Raw genomic sequence first — 21630 nt, 5'->3', positions numbered from 1 at the left:
GTTGGATGGAACTCTGGACAGCCTGGTCGAGTACTTGATCTAGTGGTTGGCAGCCCTGCCTGTTGGTTGGAATTGATGATCCTTGGGGTCCCTTCCAACCCAAGCTGTTCTGTGATTCTATGATTCTATGAAGTGCTTTGTCACCTGGACGTGAATGCTGTCTCAGCCTGAACCTTGGGACTTGTCCCTGTCTGCTGTTCCTCTTGAGTTCACCTGAAGCACTGAGCGCTGCAGGGTCTGGATCAGTCCATGTTGTGTTTAAAATGCTTAGAAGGGGAAAAAAAAACCAAAAACAAACAGCAAACCAAACCACTTCCCATTCCTTGTAGTCATTATTCCTGCTGCTTTAACAAGCTCTCTGCTGACCCTTCTAATTGGGTCGGAACCTGAGCACTCCTCCTGTTGCTGGCCCCGTAGAGCACACAGCACCAGGTGCTCTCTGGCATGCATGGATGTATGCCCATGAATGAGTTTGGCTGCAGGCAGAAGCTCTGCTCAGCACAGCTGCTTCGTGCACCAAAGGGCCCTCGAGAGGGCTGACCCACCTGAGGTTAACTTGGTTTTAAATGGCTGCTTTCCCTGCTCCTGCGGTTGCAACCACAGCAACCAGGATGGGGTGTTTATGTACGGCCTCCTACAGGGAGTTGCACAGGGACAGTGCGGGTATTGAGGTGCCTGCTCCTTTCCTGACCTCTTGTCTCCCTGTAATGCTGTTCTCCAGCCCTCAGTCATTGGGTGAAGGAAACGGTGAGCAGAAGATGAGCCTCAAAGGATTCGCTTTGGATTTTGCTCCATACCACTTCTATCACATGCTGAGTATTCCCCAGAAACGTGGCCTAGGGACCAGAGGTGTGCAGTCATTAGAAGGAAACGCTCCTGATCCTGTGACCACTTTCTCTTCAGCTTAGCAGGTACCGACAGCTGTGAAAAGCAGGTTTTTAATCTCTCACTGACTTTTGTGCCAGGATTTCAGGGTCAGTTGTGTTCACTGTAAAGAGAGATCTGCCTTCTGGAAGATGTTTTTCAGCATTTGAGAGATTCTTTTTTGTGGAAAGCTTGGATTGCTTTAGGGTATGCAACAGTTAAATCAGGAAATGCAACCTTGTTTTCAGCCAACATGCTTGTTAACTAAAGAGGAATCATAAAGAACTGTGTTTCTGTGAAAATCTCTGTCTCCAGTGTCTCTTTTTGGAGCATAGAGAATGCCTGCTGTTGCCTAAGAAACACCCAGCACAATTAAATACGGAGTCATTGCTGGGGAGTCAACGAGCTTGAAGCTGCTCCTGGATATCCTGCATTGTTCTGTCTTTGCTTACCTGGGCAAGATTTAGTTGGTAAATGCTCACTGCAATTCTGTGAACACTGATGTTGCATGGCTAATCCAGCTTCAGTGGGGAGAGGGAGCAGAACAGCTCATTTTCTTGTTCTTCCCTCTTTATTGTGGGGGAAACTGACAAGTTAGGTTGAATTGTTTAAAGTAGGGAACACATTGCTGGCTGGGGTGCAGGCTGGTGGGGAAAATGGAAACACCTTGCATCTCTCTGTCTCCAGTACCACCTCTGACAACAGAAACGTGCCCGAGCAGATGTTCAGCCACCAAACCAAAGCTGGAGTTAAGCAATGACTTCTGAGACCCAGAGAGGTGATCTCAAAGCTTTGGTTTAAGCTGTACTGACTGTGAAGTATAAAGATCTCGGTTCACAGCAGTGCCCTGCTGGGATGCTTCAGAGACAGAAGTGTGTTCAGAAGAATCTATAAAGAGAGCTAAAATGTATATTAAAACTATTTAAACGTGGGTTGTTTTGTATTCGCTTCATACCACGACAGATGGGAGAAAGTTCACAAGTGTGGTTTAAGAACTTAACTCATTTCTGAGCATCAATTAATCTTAACATGGAATAGCAAAGCGGAGCTTCCTTCTAAATGGGAAAGGCTTCCTTTGTTCTGGCAGCTGTGGACATATGGACATGCAAACACAACCTCAGCTGAGCGAGCTGTTTGCACCCTGCCTTGGTGAGCCAGGAGGATGCTCTGTGGTGCTGCCATCTCTTCCTATTCAGTGCTGGTGAAGTCACACCCAGGCAGCTGAAATACCATGCAGAACTGCCCGTGCTGTGCCGTAAATGCTGCACATCAAACATGTTCCCAGCGCTGAGTGCTGCAGCATGCTCTGCTAACCTCGTCTCTTTCTTTCCCCTTTGTGCTGCAGGTGCAAAGAGCTGAAGTACAGCAAGGACCTGCCCCAGATCTCCATTATCTTCATCTTCGTCAACGAAGCGCTCTCGGTCATCCTGCGGTCGGTGCACAGTGCTGTCAATCACACGCCGGCCCACCTGCTGAAGGAGATCATCCTTGTGGATGACAACAGCGATGAAGGTTAGTGCAGGGGTGTGGGGCACCAGAACAGGAGGGGGTTTGATTTCCTCACGTCTCAGATTTGCATTCCTCAATCTCATGCAGCGTTGCGTTGCGTTTCCTTTGGTTGTGATGATGCTGCTGGCAGCCTGCAGTCTGACAGGGCTGTTCTCCCCCTTTTCCATTTCTTCAGCTTTTGTAGCAAAAACTGAAACAGAATCAAACCAAAGTTAAAATTTGCAATAACTACTGATTGGAATTGCAATTAAAAACTAGAAGTCTGCAAAGGAAACTAGAGAGCAGTCTTACCTTTCTCTTAGTTGGAGCATTCACAGGTTCTGGTTTCAGGTGTGTCCTTGTTTCTGGTCACAGCACTCTGCTTGTTGCAGAGGATTACCTCTAAATAAGAAGCAGAAGGACAAGACCCTGGAGCACAGAGATCCAGTTCTGCTTTGGTTCCTCGCAGTGGTGTTACACTCTGCATTTCCCCTTTGTGTGCCTCACTTTCCCTGTCTATAACAAAACTCCAGTTTAAAATATATATATATGTATACCTATTTTTATTTTTTTTTTAATTTCTGGGATCTGCAGAGACCCTCATTCCTCTTATGTGATGTTTTTGATGTGAGAAAGAGTTGTGAAGAGGAGGAAACCAGCGCACCAGGCACACACAAGTTCAAGCCATGACAACACGTGGAGAGAGATGTTAGGTTTCCCATGTTACCTTCGTGTTTTGGTTCAGCCTTCTTACAGGCACTGCTGAATATCTTCCCTTCTGGCTTTTGATTGCAGAAATTTGCAGCGTGTTTAATTTCATATGGCAACGTTTTCGGTCTTGGATTCTTCCCAGATTTGTTCTTCCAGTGTACAGTTGGATAACATCATTAGGGCAGTTAAAATCTCATGAAGACCAGCAAATAGTTGTTGCTTTGATTGCTGCCTTCATTTGCATTGCATGCTTTTGGTATTACTTAAAAATAATAATAATAATGGACACGGGTTGTGGATTCTGAGATGAGAAAGAAAGAACGGGGAGGGCACAGGATGAGGAGAGCTCGTTTCCAAAGGAAGTCTGAGAGGTTGCTCGTCTGTCTGCAGCGAGATGAGATGGTGTGCAGCGAGCTACTCAAGCCTGTAAAAATAGGCACTCAAATATCACAGTAATGAGCACCATAGAAAGCTGATGAATTATAATTACCAGTAGAAGAAACAAGAGGCCAGCTCCTCAGCTGATGAAAATCGCAGCAGCTCTGGTGCAGAAGCTGAGGTGACGTTCGTTGGTGAAGCTGTGGGATTTCAGAGCTCAGATATCAGTTTGGATATTGAAAAGAAAGTGCAGGTGACCTCTTGTTGTGGTATTGCCCAGTCTGAAACACCAAAACGAGACGTTCCTTCTCAAAACTGAACCACACCAATGGGGTGAAGAGAAGAATTCTCTTCATTAGAGAACCTCCTAGTAATGATTGTTGAGTTTTTCTATGCGCTGCCACACACTGACAAATGTGCTTCTAAACAGCCTCCACTCTGCAATTTGCATCACTAACATCCAGTCAGGGACTCTGGAGGCACTATTAAAAGACAGGAGACAGTGAAATGAACCCTTTCAAAAAGCATCCACCCCAAGTAAGCTGAGACTGCAGCTGGTGTTGAGGATGCAGGATGAAATCTCTTTATCTGCAGCTGAGATTGCAAGGCAGGGCCTTTCCTGGTGGCTTGTACGAGGGTGATGGCCTGCAGGAATGCTGTACCAGCACTGGTATTAGCAGGGTGATAGCAGGGCTCTTGCTCCTGGAGGGTTCCCTCTGTGTGCCTGTTTTTGTGCTGCTTGAGCTCCCTGTGCTGCAGTGCTCTGTGGGAGCTGGCGAGGCAGGGGGAGGTGCAGAGAGATGACCCACTCTGATTGAGGGGTGGAGGAGCTGTGTAAAACCAATTGCTTTGCACGCCTGGGCAGTGTGCTATCTGTGTCCCATCACAAGGATGTATCACTTACATCGATGAGCATCCCTCATAATGGGATGGTGTTGTACAAAACCTGAGCACCAAAATGCTGCTGTCCTCAAAAGCCTTCCAGTGGAAGTATGAAAGGAAAATGGGGCAAGGAATAAGGAGATGCTGTTATCCACCAGGGTTAGTTAATAATGTTGGAGCTATGCTGCTGAATCTTTGTGGCATCCTAACAAATGAGATTTTTAAGGGGGGGATTTGAAGGAAGATAATGAGGTAACTTGGCAGATGTTTATGGAGAGCTCCTCCCAAGCGTATAATAACATAGATTTTTTTTCTATAAAAGAAATGATACAAACCAACACATAGCTCTTGAACCTGTGCACTCGCTCTCTGCATCATCAAGGAGTCTCAATGACAGCAAAGAAATATTAATGGCCATAATATTGTCATATTAATTTGCATTAATGGTAGGAAATAATTGTGAGCAGCGATAGTAACATCTTTCAATTGATGCTTCAGATATTGCAAACAAAGTCATTATAACATATGGATTTATTTCTACAGGAAAATAATTACAGGAAAATAGATTCTCATGAGCTCTGAGATTTAGAGATGACTCCTGGAGAAGTAAGTGCTTGTGCCAAGGATGCCAACAAGGATGGAGCTGTGCGTGTGCATTGTCCACTGAATGAGACAAGGGCAGAGTTGTAGGGTTGGAAGGGATCTCTAGAGATCCCCCAGAGCAGTTCCCTACAGCAGGACATCCAGGAAAATGTCCAGGTGGGTTTTGAGTATCTCTGAGGAAGGATACTCTCTCACCTCTCAGGGCAGCCTGTTCCAGGGTTCTGGCACCCTTACAGCAATGAAGTTCTTTACGTTCAGATAGAAATAACCTGTGTTCTTGTTTGTGCCCATTGCCCCTTGTCCTGTTGCTGGGCACCACTGAAAAAAGCCTGGCCCAAGAAATTGCTAGAGTTGGGTGTGAGCATGGGACAGTTTCTATGGCATATGGAGCCTGCATGAAGTCTGGGGGCTCAGCATTATGCACCAGAAAGAAGATGGACCGTCTGAGAGCAGAGGCCCAAAAGCAGTGGCTCCTTAAACCCTGGTGGTTTCCTGGAGGTAACTTCTGGGCAAACACTTGGAGGCCAATGGAAGCCCGTGGCTCTGGACCACGGGCTGTAGGGTGCTGTGTTTTGGTGTGTTTTGTGCTGGAAAGCATTTTTCACATACAGGAAGAGAAAAATTTAGGATGGGAATATGTATAGGTGTCATAGAATCACAGCACGGCTGGGTTGGAAGGGACATGAAGGATCATCACATTCCAACCCCAACCAAGACCCCTGGGATTTCCAGGTCAGCTTCATGTTTTGGAGTCAGTCGCAGGGCTGGAGCTGAGAGCTGAGTGTTGATCTCAGCTTTGTTGTAGTGCCGTTCAGAGAACAATGTTGCACAACGTAAAACTATGCAATGAGAGATGAAAAGTTAATAAACAAGGGCGTTCTGATTCTTTGTCTGTGAGCTGCAAGGAGATAAAAGATACAAAGCTATTGCAATGGGAAAAAATCCCTTTTTGAAGGAAGGAGCGTGGGGAGTTGTAGTTGGAGCCCATTTCCCCTTTGAGCTGCGTGTCACGCTTTGTAAAGACTTTTTTGGAGGTTTCTTTTGTTTGTTTGTTGCAGGGGTGTGATTACCAGGCTGGCGTGCAGGCTGTGTTCAGCACTGATAAGGTGTTTCCCAGCTTGTTGGAGGGATGCGGCCGCGTGCCCCTGAGATGCTGCGTTATCTCACGCTTGCACACTTTGTCTGAGTGCGTCGCTTAAATCAACACCTGCTTTTTTGTGCTGTCTGTCTTCTAATGTTTTTAATCTGGGGTAATATCTCTTTGAAAAGCAAACTTCTTGGTATCAAAGGAAACCTTTGGATGAAAGGCTGCTCGGAGCAGCTGGCTGCACCCAAGGGCGCGTGCTGCGGGTTGCAGTTTAGCTCGGTGCAAGGCGTGAGCTGTGGCTTGGTGCATCACTTTCTTGTTTTGCAGCACCACCAGCAGTGTACGTGTGCTCCCCTGAGGGCTGGCTCACACGTGTTGGGGTTTAGAGAATGGTTTCAGCAAACTTCTAAGAAGTTGGGTCTTATCTCAGCTTTTCCTGGACATCGGTCCCATCTGAGTGCCTGCTCATTCCAGTTGCTCTACGTAAATGTGGGTTGCTTAATTGCAACAGACCTGGTGCTGTCCCACAGGTGTTCAGTACTGGTGCTTTCAGGCCCTGTTAAGGAGCAGAGGGGGCAGTGAGCCTGGTTGGTTTGTCCCTATTTCTTGGGCTTTGGTCAGTGAGAGATGTGCAGCTGAAGGCACTCAGTGTTCCAGCCTTGCCTCTATCTCTGTCTGAGTAGTACCAGCCCAACCTCTGTCTGTGTATGGGAATTGGTTCACACACCTGCTCCCCTGTTCACAGTTACCTCTTTGATATTTGCACACAAATATGAAAAGCTTTGGAGGCTCACCTGGATCTGAGTCTCGCTGCCATAATTCTCGGCCATTTGTTGATCACTGAAGGAGTTTCCTGAGCTGTGATGGCTGTGGCACTTCAGGCAGGTCCCTATGCCCCATGGTATGGGGCATTCCCAGCCCTAACCCATATGCCCTGCAGTGTGTGGGCTTTCTGATAAAGCCTCCATAGACTTTTCCCATTTGGCTCAGCCTGGCAAACACTGCCGTGTTTTCCTTAGGGGCGTAGAGGAGGTGCGGTTCCTCTGGCCATCTGGTGCCATTGGTCTGTGCTCCTTCCTTAGTGTGCCACCGGGTAGTTCCCACCTTGAGGGGATTTGGGAAAGTCTGGGCAGGATTTGCAGCATGAAACACAGAGCAGTGGATATTCCTGGAAGTTCCTACGGCTGCTTCAGGGCTGCTGTCCGTGACACAGCTGCTTGGAATGGCAGCCAGTGGCTCTGTCTCTCTGGCAGGCCAATTTCCCAAAAGGCTCGTGTAGGTGACAAAACACTTTGCAATACATGACATAAGTCATTACAGCTGACAGCTGGAATTTTTAATAGAGCAACAGGTCTATTGGATTCTAGTTTCTTGGACTCGCCTTTCAGTGAAGATCAATACAGACAGATGGAGAACAAAAGGGAGGATTGAAATTGAACCTGCTGGCATTTTCAGTTCAGTTTCTTTCTTCAGAACTTCCCTGGAAATGTCTCATGCAGTGGCAAAGACCGAATGTTCACAGATACCTCAATGTGCAGATATTGATTGCCTCCGTAACGAATGAGATTCAGGAATGATGTGGGTGTGCTGTTGAGGAGCACCCCTGGAGTTTGACCCACGCAGATACCTTGTGAGCACATGGGCTGCACAGACACTGCTTTGATGAGGATGAGGGTGAGTGGGGCAGCCGCTGCTCTGCTCCCACCGTAGCTCCTTTTGGTTGTCTCTTTGCATCCAGAGTTCTTCTCTGAGCTGCGTACCATGCTGAACTACTCACTGGTGCAGTATGCTGTGGATATTCTCACTTTCAGCAATGAGCTGATAGGAGCAAAAGCATTGCAAGTACATAGCATAAGGCAGAGGCAAGGAGAACAGCAGCCAGTTGTACAGCCTTGCTGTAGTTTGTGTGGAGTACTGAAAACAGCAGGTTCAAAGGCCAGATTGCCACTCTGAGGGAAAGTTGACTCTATTAAGCAAGGCTCTTGGCTGTTCCCCTGTAGTGGAAGTCACTTAATTCCTGGCATATTATTTCAGCCCTCCTAACCTTCCTAATATAGCTTTGGGATATGCTGCAGAGATGCAGGAGTTGGAGGTGAAACACTTCTGAAGTTGGTGACAGATGAAAAGGTTTGCTGCTGCCAACCCTAATGCAGCGGTGCTCCGGATCCCAGCCTGGATCTGTGCCTTCTGACAGCAAAGCACATCCAAAGCCCAGCCCACTATTGAGCCTGCTCAATAGGTTATCACCTATTTGGTAATATCACCTGTTTGGGCGCTAAGTGGGAGTCTCCTAATCCCCAAAGTGCTCCGGCATCGTGCTTACACCTGCTGAGCACCATGCCCTCCTGCAGAGCTGTTGCCCACCTTGGAGGCTTCAGACACCAACCAAGGGCAGCACAGATGTGCAGCCTTCCTCTGGCCAGAGCTTGCACAGGCACATCTGAGCAGCTAATTCTCACCCCAGGGTGCTCAGGGCTGAGACAGACTGGGAGAGAAGAGAGGTTGCGAGCCCAGAAATCTGCCTGGCGTCGTTCCACTTCACACAGTTCCTCCCCGGTTCACTAAATCTATACCCTCCTTTTAGCTGCTCAAACAGTTCCCACAAACGTTTATTCCTCTTTCCCCTCAATGAGGAAAGCTTAAAATTCCAATTTGTTGGAAACGGTTTTAATAGTTCCGTCTAGCCTGCAATGCTATGGTCTGCAGTATTGATGACAAAAAGACACAAGAGGCTGTGCTGTGCTTGTGGGGCTTCATCTGCCAACAAGTCTGTGTCCCTGTCTCCTTAAAACCATTCAGAAGAGTTGTTGTCTCCATAAAACACTGGTTTTTCTCCGAATGGCTCAGCATGAAATGGAAGTTGCTGAGTTATGTGTGTATGTGATGCAGATGCTTTGAGTTGAGGAAGGGGCTCATTTGCTTTATTCTTTTTATTCCCATTTCGGCATAAAAGAGAAATGAGACTTTGGGGAAATTGGTATGTGAGGGGAACAATGCCAGTCTGAAGGAAGCGCATTTTATGTGCTTGGGAGAAGGAATGGAGGGAAAGGGAACCAATGCTGCCGTATCCTCTGATGGTATCCCAGGCTGGCCCAGCAGATGGGCCTTGCTGTTGACTCATTTGCTCCCTGATTGCTGTTTCCTTCCTGCAAGAATAGCTTTGTTGCTGATATGTGCTGTATGCTGTGGATTATATTAGTGGTGTATGTCTGGGGGTAATAACCTTCGCTTGGGGTCACTGACCATATCTTAATTTCCTGATGTCTTGGAGCCTGATAGGAATCAAAGACCCTCTCAGGAACTGCTTTCATGGTGTTAACAACGTGTGCTGGTGCACTGTGGTTTTACTTAGGTCTTACAGAGCACGCTTTTCATCAGTAGATCTTTGTGCATGTCACTGATTCACCAGGAGGTAAAAGGACCGAGGTAGAGGCAGAGCACTAGAGTAACCCAGCACAGAAAGTGAGTATTGTAACAGGAGGCTCTGTACCGATGTAGTAGGGCACAATTGTAAGCTGGAGTGTTCCATTAGAGTTTTCTCTGTTGTTTGTGGTGGTTGGATGTTCGTTTATTTGCTGTTTGCTTTATTTTTGGAGTGTTGGGCACAGCATGTTGAAATCTCCCTGGGAAGGCTGGAAGGATGCACGTGACACACAATGACAGGTGATTGCAGTATGTCCCTGAATGGGGTGGTTCTCAATCCCATGACCTCCAACCAAACCTTGGACTGAGAATCTCAAATGGGGCAGTAGAGATTTTGGAGACCCTTCCAAACAGTTGAAAAAACATGCTGCTTTTTGCAGCCTTTCCAACCTCTCTTATACTCCCAGGTTCAAAAATTCTGTACATCTCTTTTCACAATGTGTAACTTGTACCTACCATCGAGTTCAGTGCTGGTAATGACTGCAGGCTGACAGCTCCATCATGTTCTCAGCCACAGCACATGCTTGGGCAACACAATTAAATGATCAGCTGTTCCAATGAGCATTAAGACACAAAGGATGAAGATCTTCCAAATAAAGCCAAATCCTCTTTAATTCTATCAGAGTCCATTCAACATCAGGTTTGGCAAATGCAAAACAGCATTAACTCAAATCTAAGGTAGTTTCAAGTGAATACATCCTTTCTAGCGGTGGTGTCAGGGTGCAGGGGGTTACGTGAGGTGGAGGCTTTGCAAATTTTCAGTGGGTTTCTGGTGCTTCTCCTGGCAGAGGAACTGAAGGCACCGCTGGAGGAGTACGTCAATAAGCGGTACCCGGGGCTCGTGAAGGTGGTGCGCAACCAGAAGAGGGAAGGCCTCATCCGAGCGCGCATCGAAGGCTGGAAGGCGGCCACAGGCCATGTCACCGGGTTCTTTGATGCCCACGTGGAGTTCACTGCTGGCTGGTAGGTGCTAGGCCAGGAGGTCTCAGCGTGTTTGCGGTGGGACGTTGATGTGGGGCAGCCTGTTGTTTTGTTAGGATGCGTGGGAGCATTTCCACACACACGTTAATCCCGTCTTCCTCCTGTGCTGAGTGGTCGCTAATGGGACACGTTGGGATGACACAGGGAAGGTCTTATTTATATTAATTATTGGTGCTCTTGTTTACTGTCATCGTTTCCTAGTCCCTTGTTTGATGTTTCCCTGTTTCTCCCTCGCTTCTAGTTTGCTGTTCACATTGATTTCCGGTTCTCTTAGGCCTAAGAACTGTAAGTTTAAAAAATAAAAAGCCCAGACAGCGGGAGATTGAAAAAGAAAGCATTTCCCACATTCTTGCCCTTTGCAGCTGGATCCCACTGGGGGAGGCTGATGTCTTAGATTGATTTGTTTTCTTCTGCAGCTAGGAATAAGTGCAGAGGCGCAGAAGCAACAGAAGGTGTTTCATAAGGACTCTTTTCCAGAGAGATCCGAAACGTGTGGGTTCAAGTGGCTGAAGTTTCTGTGAGTGTAGATTGTGAAAGGAAACCGAGAGTGGTTTTTCTCTCCTACCATATGTAAAAAGTAAATGGCCCATGTTTAGGAAACTAGATGTAGAGGAGGCTAACTTGTGTCTAATTTGAACGTGAAGAAACATCCACTATAAAAATGCTTCAACATTCAACTCTGCAGCACAAAGTTCTGTGCAGTCATTGGAGTTTTTATAATAGCAGCACATCAGAAGAGTGTATTTAGGAGTCATTACTTATGTTGATATCTGTATTCCCAACTAAACACTCCTCTCTTCAGGTCATTAAGTCTCCACACATGCTTTTATTGGTATACTGAGAAAGTTACAATTTACTGAGCTCTTGAAATAGCTTTTGTAAGGGATGGAGTGGGAGTGGTTCTGCAGCAAGGACTCGGCTCTGGCACTGCATAGCTGCTGCTGTTGCTGTTCTTCTATGGAAGGAGTCTCCAGGTGGTCATCGAGTGCCTTCTCTGTGTTGTTCTGCCTGCAGAGTCAGTCCATGCTGCAAATCCGGCCCCTCGTTGATGGTTTGTCCAATTTCTTTGCTACCTCAGTGAAGATAACAGGAAAGCTCAGTTTAAAAACATGACAATTTTGAAAATTAAAAAGTTCCAAGTGTGGAATTACTGTTTAATAATGTTTGTTGTTGTTGTTGTTTTTTAAGCAAGCATACCAGAGAAAGCATAGCGTGCTGGCTGTGCAGGAGAAGATAAGGTCCACTTTCAGAGCTTTCATTCATTTCAACAGCTTAATGCCTTAGTTTGTGGAAATTGTTTTTTGCTTCTGCTGCTGGCCTCAGCTCGCCCGTGGATTTTCATAGGAGCAGTCAGTGGTGTAGGAGGGTGCTGGAGTGCCCCAGACATGCAGGGCTTTGTCCCTGTCTCTGCTCACAGCCCTGCACAAGGGATGTGTTCAGACAGGGAACCCTGCTAAGTGCAAGCACTGCAACCTCCTGCTGCATCTCCCTGTTGGCTTGGCAGCGCCTTTTAGAAACAACCTTTAATCCTGGCTGTGTAAATGTGTTCTCTCTGCATGTGGTTTCTGTGCAGATAAAAGCAGGGGCAGATGGGTCAGTAGGACAGAGGCCAGGGCTTTGCAGTGTGAGATTGCCCCTCTGTGTGGGTTCTGCTGTATCTCTTCGGTGCCATGGTGCCTCTTCCAAATGGCAGCAAGAGGTGCTCATGACATTCCTTTCTATTTATGAATGGTGACAAGATGCTTATTTCCTTACCCTTATTTAAGCATACAAGCTGTATGAAGGCAACAGTGTCCACGTGCAAACGTGGGGAGAAATTAAATTTCTTCCTGCACATTGTTTCTTTTTCCCAGGGCTGAGCCAGTGCTTTCACGAATTCAGGAAAACCGAAGAAGAGTCATCCTTCCCTCCATAGACAACATCAAGCAGGACAACTTTGAGGTGCAGCGTTATGAGAACTCAGCCCATGGATACAGCTGGGAGCTGTGGTGCATGTACATCAGCCCCCCCAAGGACTGGTGGGATGCTGGGGACCCCTCACTGCCCATCAGGTATGTGGCATGGCCTGCTAGGTGAGGTGTAATAGGGCAAAACGTGAGAAGACAAAGTAAGAAGCCAGCCTAGAGAGGTTGGATGCTCAGAGAGGGTGTTACGTTGTAACGTCACCAGTTGAGGGGTCTTACTGGGGTGAACAGCTTTGGAAAAGGGTATTATTTGGCCATGGTGTGCAGAAACACTGGGAGTTGTGGGCACTGTGTAGGTTTGTACAGTCTTATGTTTAACTGCACGTGACGAAGGTGCTTTATTTCAATTACAGCATTCAGTTTTTGGAAATCATAAGGAATGAGGTGATTATTGCTGCATAATGAACTGAGTGTGAATTTGTGAAATAAAGGCACTGCGTATTTTGAATAAAAACTGCATCTCCTTTCAGGGCAAAGTTAGAACAAGCAAATACATCATTTTACAAGCCCTGAAAGAATAGATCTTAAGTTGTTCTTACACTGATCTCTGCGTGGCTGGCAGCTCTGAAATGTTGTGCCTGCAGAGTGCAGGTATGGGCCAAGTCCATTTGAGCAGAGTATGACAGCAGGAGGAGGGAGAGCAGCTCAATGCGTTAGGCTGGGGTTGCTTTGTGCACAGAGGTCAATTATTTCCTCTCGACAGCCCCCAAATACCTGAAGTGTAACGTGGGCACTGCTGCCTCAGGTGTGGGGTGTGCAGGATGGGCACAGGGGCTGTCAGAGCCAACAGCCTTGTGATGCTGCTGAATAATTCAACAGCTTACTAAAATAACGTTGTTAACGTGCATGGGGGGGGAGGGTTTTGAGAAAGATGAATGGGTAGTGACCACAACAAAAAGCTGATGAAAAATACTGTCTCATTGCATTATGTCGTGCAACTGCATTCAGACCAGAAATAAATGACTGCAGTTATTTTTTTTGTCACCCAGTGCTATGAAAGCTGTGCACTTTATGAGTGTTTGCATGAATGGGATACCGGTGCGGTGTGGTGCTCCATGTAATTATGCATGGGATTAGAGGAAATTCTGAAATGATAATATGCACAGGTACATTAGTTTTATAGCGACCTTTTAAGATAAAAGAGTGGGAGTAAGAGGGGGGGAAAAAAAGGCAGTTTATTCCTTTTGTTTGTTTTGGTTTATGCCATTGATGTGTGGGGATCATGGCAGCATCAAGAGAAACTCCTCTGCCCAAGATAGGGGCTCCAGTTTGCCCCTACCAAATCCTCAGCGGTGGAGACTGGAGAACAGACAGCTGTGGGAATGCACTGGCAGGCAATTTTCTCTCATGGTTGATTCATAAGATATAATTATCCAGGCAAAGAGTGCTGATGGCATGAAATTCATCTAAAATATGGCCCAGTCTCAAACTGGTTCCAGGTTTATGCTCTATCCAATGATTTTCCCACAAGAAGCATTCCCTCTTAGTGGCTAGGAGGGATGCTGGTGTAATACCTGGATTCTGTAATCTTCTGTGTTGTTGTTTTTTTCTTCCATGACATTTAAAATTCTGATAGATGAGGAAACCCTCAATCTCAGCACTCTGCTGTGCATGCATTTCACAACTAGACTCTCCTTGCCAGGCTTACAGACTTTTCTGACTACTTCTGCCCAGAAGATAAAACTGTGATTATGGCATAACATATTGCATCTAAATTAGCACTCATAGAAGAGGAAGGCAGAAAGTGATGTTTTAAACAGTCATCATGTAGATCCTTATCTGCATCAGCATGACCTCCCATCAAGGCAGTTGAATTTTCTCATTCAGACGGTGTTAACGTGTGTATATAGAATCACAGAATAGTATAGGTTGGAAGGGACCTCAGGAGACCATCAGTCCAACCCCCTGCTACAGCAGGTACCCTACAGCAGGTCACACAGGTAGGTGTCCAGAGAGGACTTCAGTATCTCCATAGAAGGAGATTCCACCACCTCTCTGGACAACCTGTTCCAGTGCTCCATCACCCTCACCATAAAGTTCTTTCGCATGTTTGTATGGAACTCCCTGTGTTCAAGTTTTAGACCACTGTTCCTCATCCAGTCACTGCACACCATTGAGAAGTGCCTGGCCTCATCCATTTGCCTCCCACCTCCCTTTAGATATTTAAGAAACATTTGTCAGATCCCCTCTCAGTCTTCTGTTACCCAGGCTGAACAGACCCAAGTTACTCAGCCTTTTCTCATAGGTTCTTCAGGCCCTTTATCATCTTTGTGGCCCTCTGCTGGACTCCTAGTCCTGACTTTTTTTGAGCTGGGGAGCCCAGAACTGGATGCAGTATTGTAAATGTGGCCTCCCCAGGGCAGAGCAGAGGAGTAGGATCCCCTTCCTCAACCTGCTGGCCACGCTCTTAGTAATGCACCCCAGGACACCATCGGCCTTCTTGGCCACAAGGGCACACTACTGGCTCATGGCAAACCTGTTGTCCACCAGAACACCCAGATCTTTTATCTGCAGAGCTGCTCTCCCATAGGTCTTCCCCTAACCTGTACCGATGCAGTCCTTTATTATTAATGATATACTTTGAGCAATGTTTACTGCCAGCCCAGAAATCCTGTTCATTAAGGGAAAACAGAAGAAAGCTGATGCTTTCCGTGTCCTGTCCCAACCAGGTCTTTGGAAATGCCATGAAATGGCGTGCTGTTGACTTGATCATCCAACAACAGGGTGGGAGCTGCCTTCGTTGCTCTCCAGGAAAGCTTCATCTCCCACCTGGCAGCCCATGATTTTGGGGGGCTTCTCAGTAAGGAGCCTGCCTGCTGCTGCAGCACTGCTGGTTCCTTCTGCCCGACTCATTTCGTTGGTGCTGCATCAGGTTTTGTCAGAAAACAGCTTTGGAGAAATTGCTGATATCTGTGAGATTTCTGGCTGGAGTTGCTGATTGTGCTCCAGATGCAAGACTCATGATTTATACTTACAGATGTGACACCTCAGTGGCTCTGGAGGTCTGATTCAGGAAGACAACTAAATGCACTCTTGCATCTTTGTTTCTTCAAAAGCCAAGTAAGCAGGTAGAGCATCTAACCAGACTTGAGGATGAGGGACACATACCTGAGCACAGAAATTAGGGTCCCACTTTTTTTACCAGCAGCAGTGCATGTAATCATAGAATCACAGAATCACAGAATGGCCTGGGTTGAAAAGGACCACAATGATCATCCAGTTCCAACCCCCTGCTGTCTGCAGGGTCACCAACCAGCAGCCCAGGCTGCCCAGAGCCACATCCAGCCTGGCCTTGAATGCCTCCAGGGATGGGGCATCCACTTGCGTGGTTGGTGTGTCCATCGAGAGGCTTGTGAATAGAATATAATGCATTTCCTGACTTTCTCTTGGTCTTTTCTGCACTTGCCTGGTGGATTGGCTCAGCCTGAGAGTTAAAAGCAGTGCTGAATGGCTCTGTTAGCTAGCAAGCCCCCTAATGTGCTGGGACTGAAGGAGTCCTCGGGTGGCTTCAGAGATGACAGATGTGTGTTTGCAGGCATGCAGAGTCCAGCTGGGAAGCAGCAACCAGGTTAAATTGGGCTTTGGATGGGGTTTTGCTGCAGCTGTTTTATGTGGTACTTCATCTTTAGTGGTGTTGGAAGACAAAAGCTCATTTAATTAGTATTAAGATCACTGTGAGGAGGAAATTGGTTTTGAGAGTTATGGATTGTAAAAGAACAAAAAAGCTGGTGATGTTGAGTGGTGGTTTTTTTGTTGTTTTTTTTTTTTTTCCTAATGATGAAAATAATTTGAATTAGCCCACCCAATTACCTGTTATCTCAGCCTCAAATGCTAATGGGTTTGCTTTGCGATGTACTTAGGAAAGAGAGAACACTCGTCATGGTTGTGTAAATGATGCTGAGGTTGAGATGGGAAAAAAACGAGGGTTTTGGGTTATTGAATATGACAGACGAGTGGAGAGAAGGTGCCTAATTCTGCTGCTCAACAAAATGCTTGTGGTGTTTATTATGAACTGTCACCTCTGTCACAAACTGCAAATAACACTGAGATCTCCCACTCTTGTCAAGGTGTGTTTTGCTTGCTGTAAGGCCATAGAGGTTTGTGGTGTTGTTTTTGCAATTACTATATTTATTATATATACATTTGGAAACTGCTTGGTATGTCCTTAGTGCTTCCAGCAGCCACCATCCCAAGCTGGCTTTCACAAGCGCAAAAACTCGCTGTTTTCTTTAATTAATTGATATCTCCTTTCCTCTTTATCCACTCAGACTTTTTCCAGGCAGCTGTTGCAGCTCTGTAGCACACAGACTATGCTCCAACCTCTATAGAGCCACAGAAGTAAAATTGTTCTCAGGAATACCCAACGTGCAGAGTGATGCAGGTGAACCTTTGTTAAGGACAACTTGTTCCTGTGGTGTATCTGCACCTCTGCAGGGATGAGCATCGTACAGCAGCACACAACCATCAGCAGATAGCTGTGCACAGCCTTGCTAAAACTCTTAAAAATGTTTTCATAGAATCATAGATTGGCTTGGGTTGGAAGGGACCCCAAGGATCATCAGGTTCCAACCCCCCTGCCACAGGCAGAGCCACCAACCTCCAGATCTAATACTAGACCAGGATGGCCAGGGTCCCATCCAACCTGGCCTTGAACACCTCCAGGGAGGGAGCATCCACACCTCTCTGGGAAGCTTGTGCCAGCACCTCACCACTCTCTATGTAAAGAACTTTTAGCCACATCTGAGCCCTCAGCCTGGCAGTGTTATGAAAAAGCATCCAGGAGTTGTGGCGGGCTGTTAAATGTAGGTGATGTTGTGAGAGCTGGGCAGAATTTCAAGGATTATTCCTTGGGTTTTTGTTTTTGAAGAAAGTGTTTGTATGAAATGCTGACTGTTTTTTTTTAAAATTAGCTCTTCCTGGCACTCAGTAGCATCTCCAAACTGTAGGGAGGTCCCCATTGCTGTGTGAAGGCAGGTATGAGATGTTCTCACTCTTCTGATGTAGCTGCTTTGGAAGTTAAAGGGAAGGCTGATTTCCATAAGAAACAGACATGGTTGGTAATGGTAACTTGCATTGGGAAGCCTCACCAGGTGTGTCCGTTCCGTGCAGGTGTGTGCTTAGAGGGATGGGGTGTGTATGAGCATCACAACAGCTGCAGAGCACTCAGGGAGCTCTTTAATGGCCATGAATAAAGAGTAAATCAAGCACAAAGATAAAATCACAGTACTGATGAGCTCTGATGTCTCTAAGGCCCCTTTTCATAAGCAGCTCGAAGAAGTTCTGCGTTGACCACCCAAATGCTGATCCCCCCCATGCCCTGTGCATGCTGCATCTGCACACTGCTGTCACCCTTATAGCAAAAATCCCCGTGGCCTCAGTGGGGCCAAACCTTAGATAGGGGATTATCATGATTCTGCTACACAGGGAAGGTTTGTGAGTGCTTCTGGGCAGTGAGCAGGTACAATCATTTTCCCATGTAAACATCTGTAAATCAAACCCATGCTGTCTGTGCTGTGGTTGCTGGAGCCTCGTGCATCCAGGTACAGCACTCTTAAAATTAAGGTCACTCCTGACTGACACAGGTCAGCACAGAGGCCTCTGACAACTTGCAAACAGCCCAGCAGAAGAAAGGAGGGGATTTTTTTCATCAGTATTTAATTTGGGGCAATCTTGTTTGGAGCTGTGTTCCAGGAGAGGAGAGGCTTAGGTCAGAATCCTCATCTCAATAAACTTTGTCATCCATCTCCGGATTAAATTACAACTATCAAGTGCTTTACTGGCTTCAAAAAAAATGGCTTTGCAGGAAGCTTTTTAGTCCTATCAGTGTGGGTTTGCTTTTAGATGCAAAGTTTCATTGACTTTCCAGATTTTGAATGGGAATGCATTGGGGAGAAGTGCACCCTGACTCACTGCACTGTAAGTGACTGTCAGCAGAATGCTGATTTTCAGCCCTCAAACTTCACAGGGATTCCCCATGGTGTGAGAAACCTGTCGTGCCTTTTTGTGATGAATTCTCTGACTCTGGTCATTTTGAACGTTACATAATTTAGTGCAAAGCGTAAAAGAAGGGCGCCTAATGATTTGTCATAGTGTCAGGTTTTACAAGACGAACAGGCTTAAGTTGCTGCCTGAAAGACTATCAAGCTTTTGCTGAGGGTGCACCTGGGATTTAAGCATATGTGGGTGGTTTGCAGCAGCCCGTGTGCTGATCAGCTCTGCCCGTGTGTGTTAGTGCTGCATCAGAATGGTTTTTAATTTCTCAAGGACTGTCCTTGTGATCGCATGCATTGACTGCAGTGAGGAACTGGCCAGACTCATTGAAATGGGTGGTGAGATTTCTGCCAAAGACCAAAGGGACTGGGGCTCTGCAAGTGTGATTTTTCTTAAAATTGGAGGAAAGCTGCTGGAGGAAAGGATGGGGGAGGTGATGGGGTCACCCTTCCTGCAGATGTTCCAGAACTGAGGAGGAAGATGTGGCACTGAGGCAGTGGGCAATGTTGGTGGTGGGTGGACGGTTGGACTGGATGATCTTAGAGCTCTTTTCCAGCCTTAATGATTCCACGATTCTGATGTGTCTGCAGCCTCTGAGCATTCTGCTTGATGCTGTTGTAGCTGCCGGTGTGCACCTCTGTGCAGTGAGTGGGCTCGTGCTTGGTTGGCTTGGCCGAGTTGCCATCAGCATTGATGGTAAGCATTTGAGAACCTCTAGGTAGCTCGTTGGAACACAAAGGGTGAATTTGGATGCTGAGCAAGGCCAAGCAGCTGCTCCAGAGAAGCTGTGCATCTCCTGGCATGGAAGAGCCTTCCCTCCAGCCGGTCCCAAGCCTCCAGACCAGCTCAGTGCAGCGTGATGTGGATGTTCCTTGCATTGAAACCACCTCTCCACACTAAACTGAAGGCATAGTGCACGTAAGGCTTAGCAAATCAGCAGGAATTTTTCCTAAAGCGGGGTCAGGGACAGCTGGGATTGTCCCTGCAGGAAGCAAACAGCGTGCAAACATTCTGCCTCCTGAGAGGGTCACGTAACGTAAGGCATTTCCATGAAGAAAGAAGGTTGGCCATGCTGGAGAAATTTGCCTTTGTGTTCTTAAAGCTTTATGTAAGAGAAGTATTTTGATTAAAAGGAGGAAAAGAAAAAAAAAAAAAGGAAAAAAGCATGCTCCTGATTTAAAAATAAATAAATAGATGCACGATCAGAACTTTTAATCTGAGCTCTTGTCACAAAAACAGCCTTTATTGATGTCAGTTGCTTTAGAAAAGGGAAGAATAAACAGGATTTGGCCTTTAATTTGAGAAGGGTTTTGATTTTTGGAAGCATTAAAGAGACAGAAAAGATGGGTATTGAATTATTTAACAATTGCTAGTAAAATTAAGCCTCAGTCAGCCTGCTTTCACTGAAATAATCTTATGAATAAAAACAAAACAATCTGGGGCAACAACAATACACAGAGCTTCTATCCCGCTGGCTGAACTGTTTCAAAGTAGTCCATGAAGTGCTTTTGCAAGTCAGAGCCAAGCTGAGCCTTTTCTGTGCTCTGCTCACACTCCCATAGGAGAAGGCTGCTGCTGATGGATTATACCAATGGCTTTTCTCCCTAAATCTGAAAGCGAGGGCAAAAATATGCAAAAAGGAGTTGGGGGAATTTGGCCCTTTGAATTTCTTTCTCCTCTAGTAGTTAGCATTTAAGTGATTTATTGGCTGAAGCCAATCTATTCTCATTAAGCAGGAAGTATCTAGTGAGTTTTGAGGTGGGTGTTCAAAACAAAGAGGTGATGATCGAGGCAGTTGCACTCGGTGACAAAACATAGCAGCCCTTCATCAGACAGGACTTAAAAGAGTGAGAGCAAGTGCTAAGGGCTATGATTTTCTTTCATGTGCACTTTAATTCACTGTTCCTTTCAGTCAGTGGAACGTAAATAAGCATAGTTTAAATTAAAGGAAAAACAGATCCTTATTATCACATCCATCAGTGGGAGCAAGAAGGATCTGATGCCACAAGCTCCCAGCTGCCTCTGCTTGGGAGTTTGGGGGTTTGCAGAAAGGCTCCCAGCCCAGAGCACCACTGTGCTGGTAGTCTGAATTAAATCTTCTGGAGCTTGAATCTCCTCGTGCTTGTAAAGCATCTACATGTGGGTGTGAGCAATGGCCTGACACACTCATTGTTCAAAATGTGTCTTGTTCATTGGACCCATGCTTTGCATCCTCAGCATTAGGACCAGCTGTGGCATTTGCAAGTGCCCAATTTCTGTGCTGCTGTGTGGGCCAGGGCAGCTGCAGCTCTTTATTCCTTTTTGGTTTCCATTGCAAACGTGCAGATGCAGAAATCTGTGAGTGAACAAAGCCAAGGAGGGGCAGCTCAGAATCCCCCTGACCACTGCCTCAGTGGTGGTGTGGCCACAGTGAACGTCACAGGAACTTGAGAGGTGTGGTGATGTGGAAGGAGGTCTGATGATGTGACAACCAGGGAGCAAGGGGAGTGGACATGGCACAGGAGCTGCAGCTGGGGAGTGACTTGGTGACAGCAGAGGAGTTATTCCAGAGACAAGCATGATGGGTCCCCTGGCTGCCGGCTCTCTGCTATCCATCGCTGCTCGCTCTGAAGGCAGAACTTTCATGGCAGGATCTGTTCTACAAAATTCAAGCCCAGATCAAGAATTATTAGCTCTGAGAGCACTGTTAGGTGCAGGTTTGGTCTCCAGCAAGCACTGCTGTGGGCCCTGCACATGCATCCTATGGATGAAGGAATCATTGCTGAACACCAGGCTTTGATGGAGACAGCTTGTCTGCAGAGCACAGCCCCCACACCCCCATCATTTTTCAGAGAAAGTGACACATCAAAAAAAGTGCAAACTTCAAACTAAGCATGGAGAATGTTTCAGGCTTTGAGAAGGAGCTGCTACATTCCTGGAGACACAAGGCTCCTGGGGTGGGGATCCCTCATCTGCCACCCACAGACATGGGGCGCACACCCTCTCCCCACCTCCTGATCTTTGGGGAAGAATTAAAAAGTGTTGATGTTGTTTGCTTTCTGTATGGTGATGGGGGAGTTATCACATAGCTTTGGTTCCTTCTAGTCCTGGCAGATAGTGGTGTTGCTGATGAGTTTTGCATTCGTATGGAAACAAAAACACATTCAGACATGTTTGTGTTGTTGTTTTTTTGAGGCTCCAGAATGAAGCTTTCATCAACACCTTCAAATTACTGCAAGTAGAGACAGCCTGCAGCCAGCTCTGTGCTGGGGATGGGGC

General features: G+C 46.6%; 1 protein-coding gene across 1 annotated transcript in view; it reads left to right on the top strand.

The window, feature by feature from the left end:
• GALNT17 (polypeptide N-acetylgalactosaminyltransferase 17) overlaps positions 1–21630 on the top strand; it is a 185420-nt gene that overhangs the window by 63304 nt on the left and 100486 nt on the right. The window contains exons 3-5 of the mRNA XM_085240767.1: positions 2210–2376; positions 10225–10399; positions 12271–12468. Of these exons, the coding sequence (XP_085096893.1) occupies positions 2210–2376; positions 10225–10399; positions 12271–12468 (540 nt within the window). The remainder of the gene's footprint in view (positions 1–2209; positions 2377–10224; positions 10400–12270; positions 12469–21630) is intronic.

The sequence above is a fragment of the Meleagris gallopavo genome, chromosome 21 (genome assembly GCF_905368555.1).
Source record: "Meleagris gallopavo chromosome 21, MGAL_WU_HG_1.1, whole genome shotgun sequence".
NCBI classification, from domain to species: Eukaryota; Metazoa; Chordata; class Aves; order Galliformes; family Phasianidae; genus Meleagris; species Meleagris gallopavo.
The sequence above is the reverse complement of the archived record's forward strand: the minus strand, read 5'-3'. Positions and strand labels throughout refer to the sequence as shown.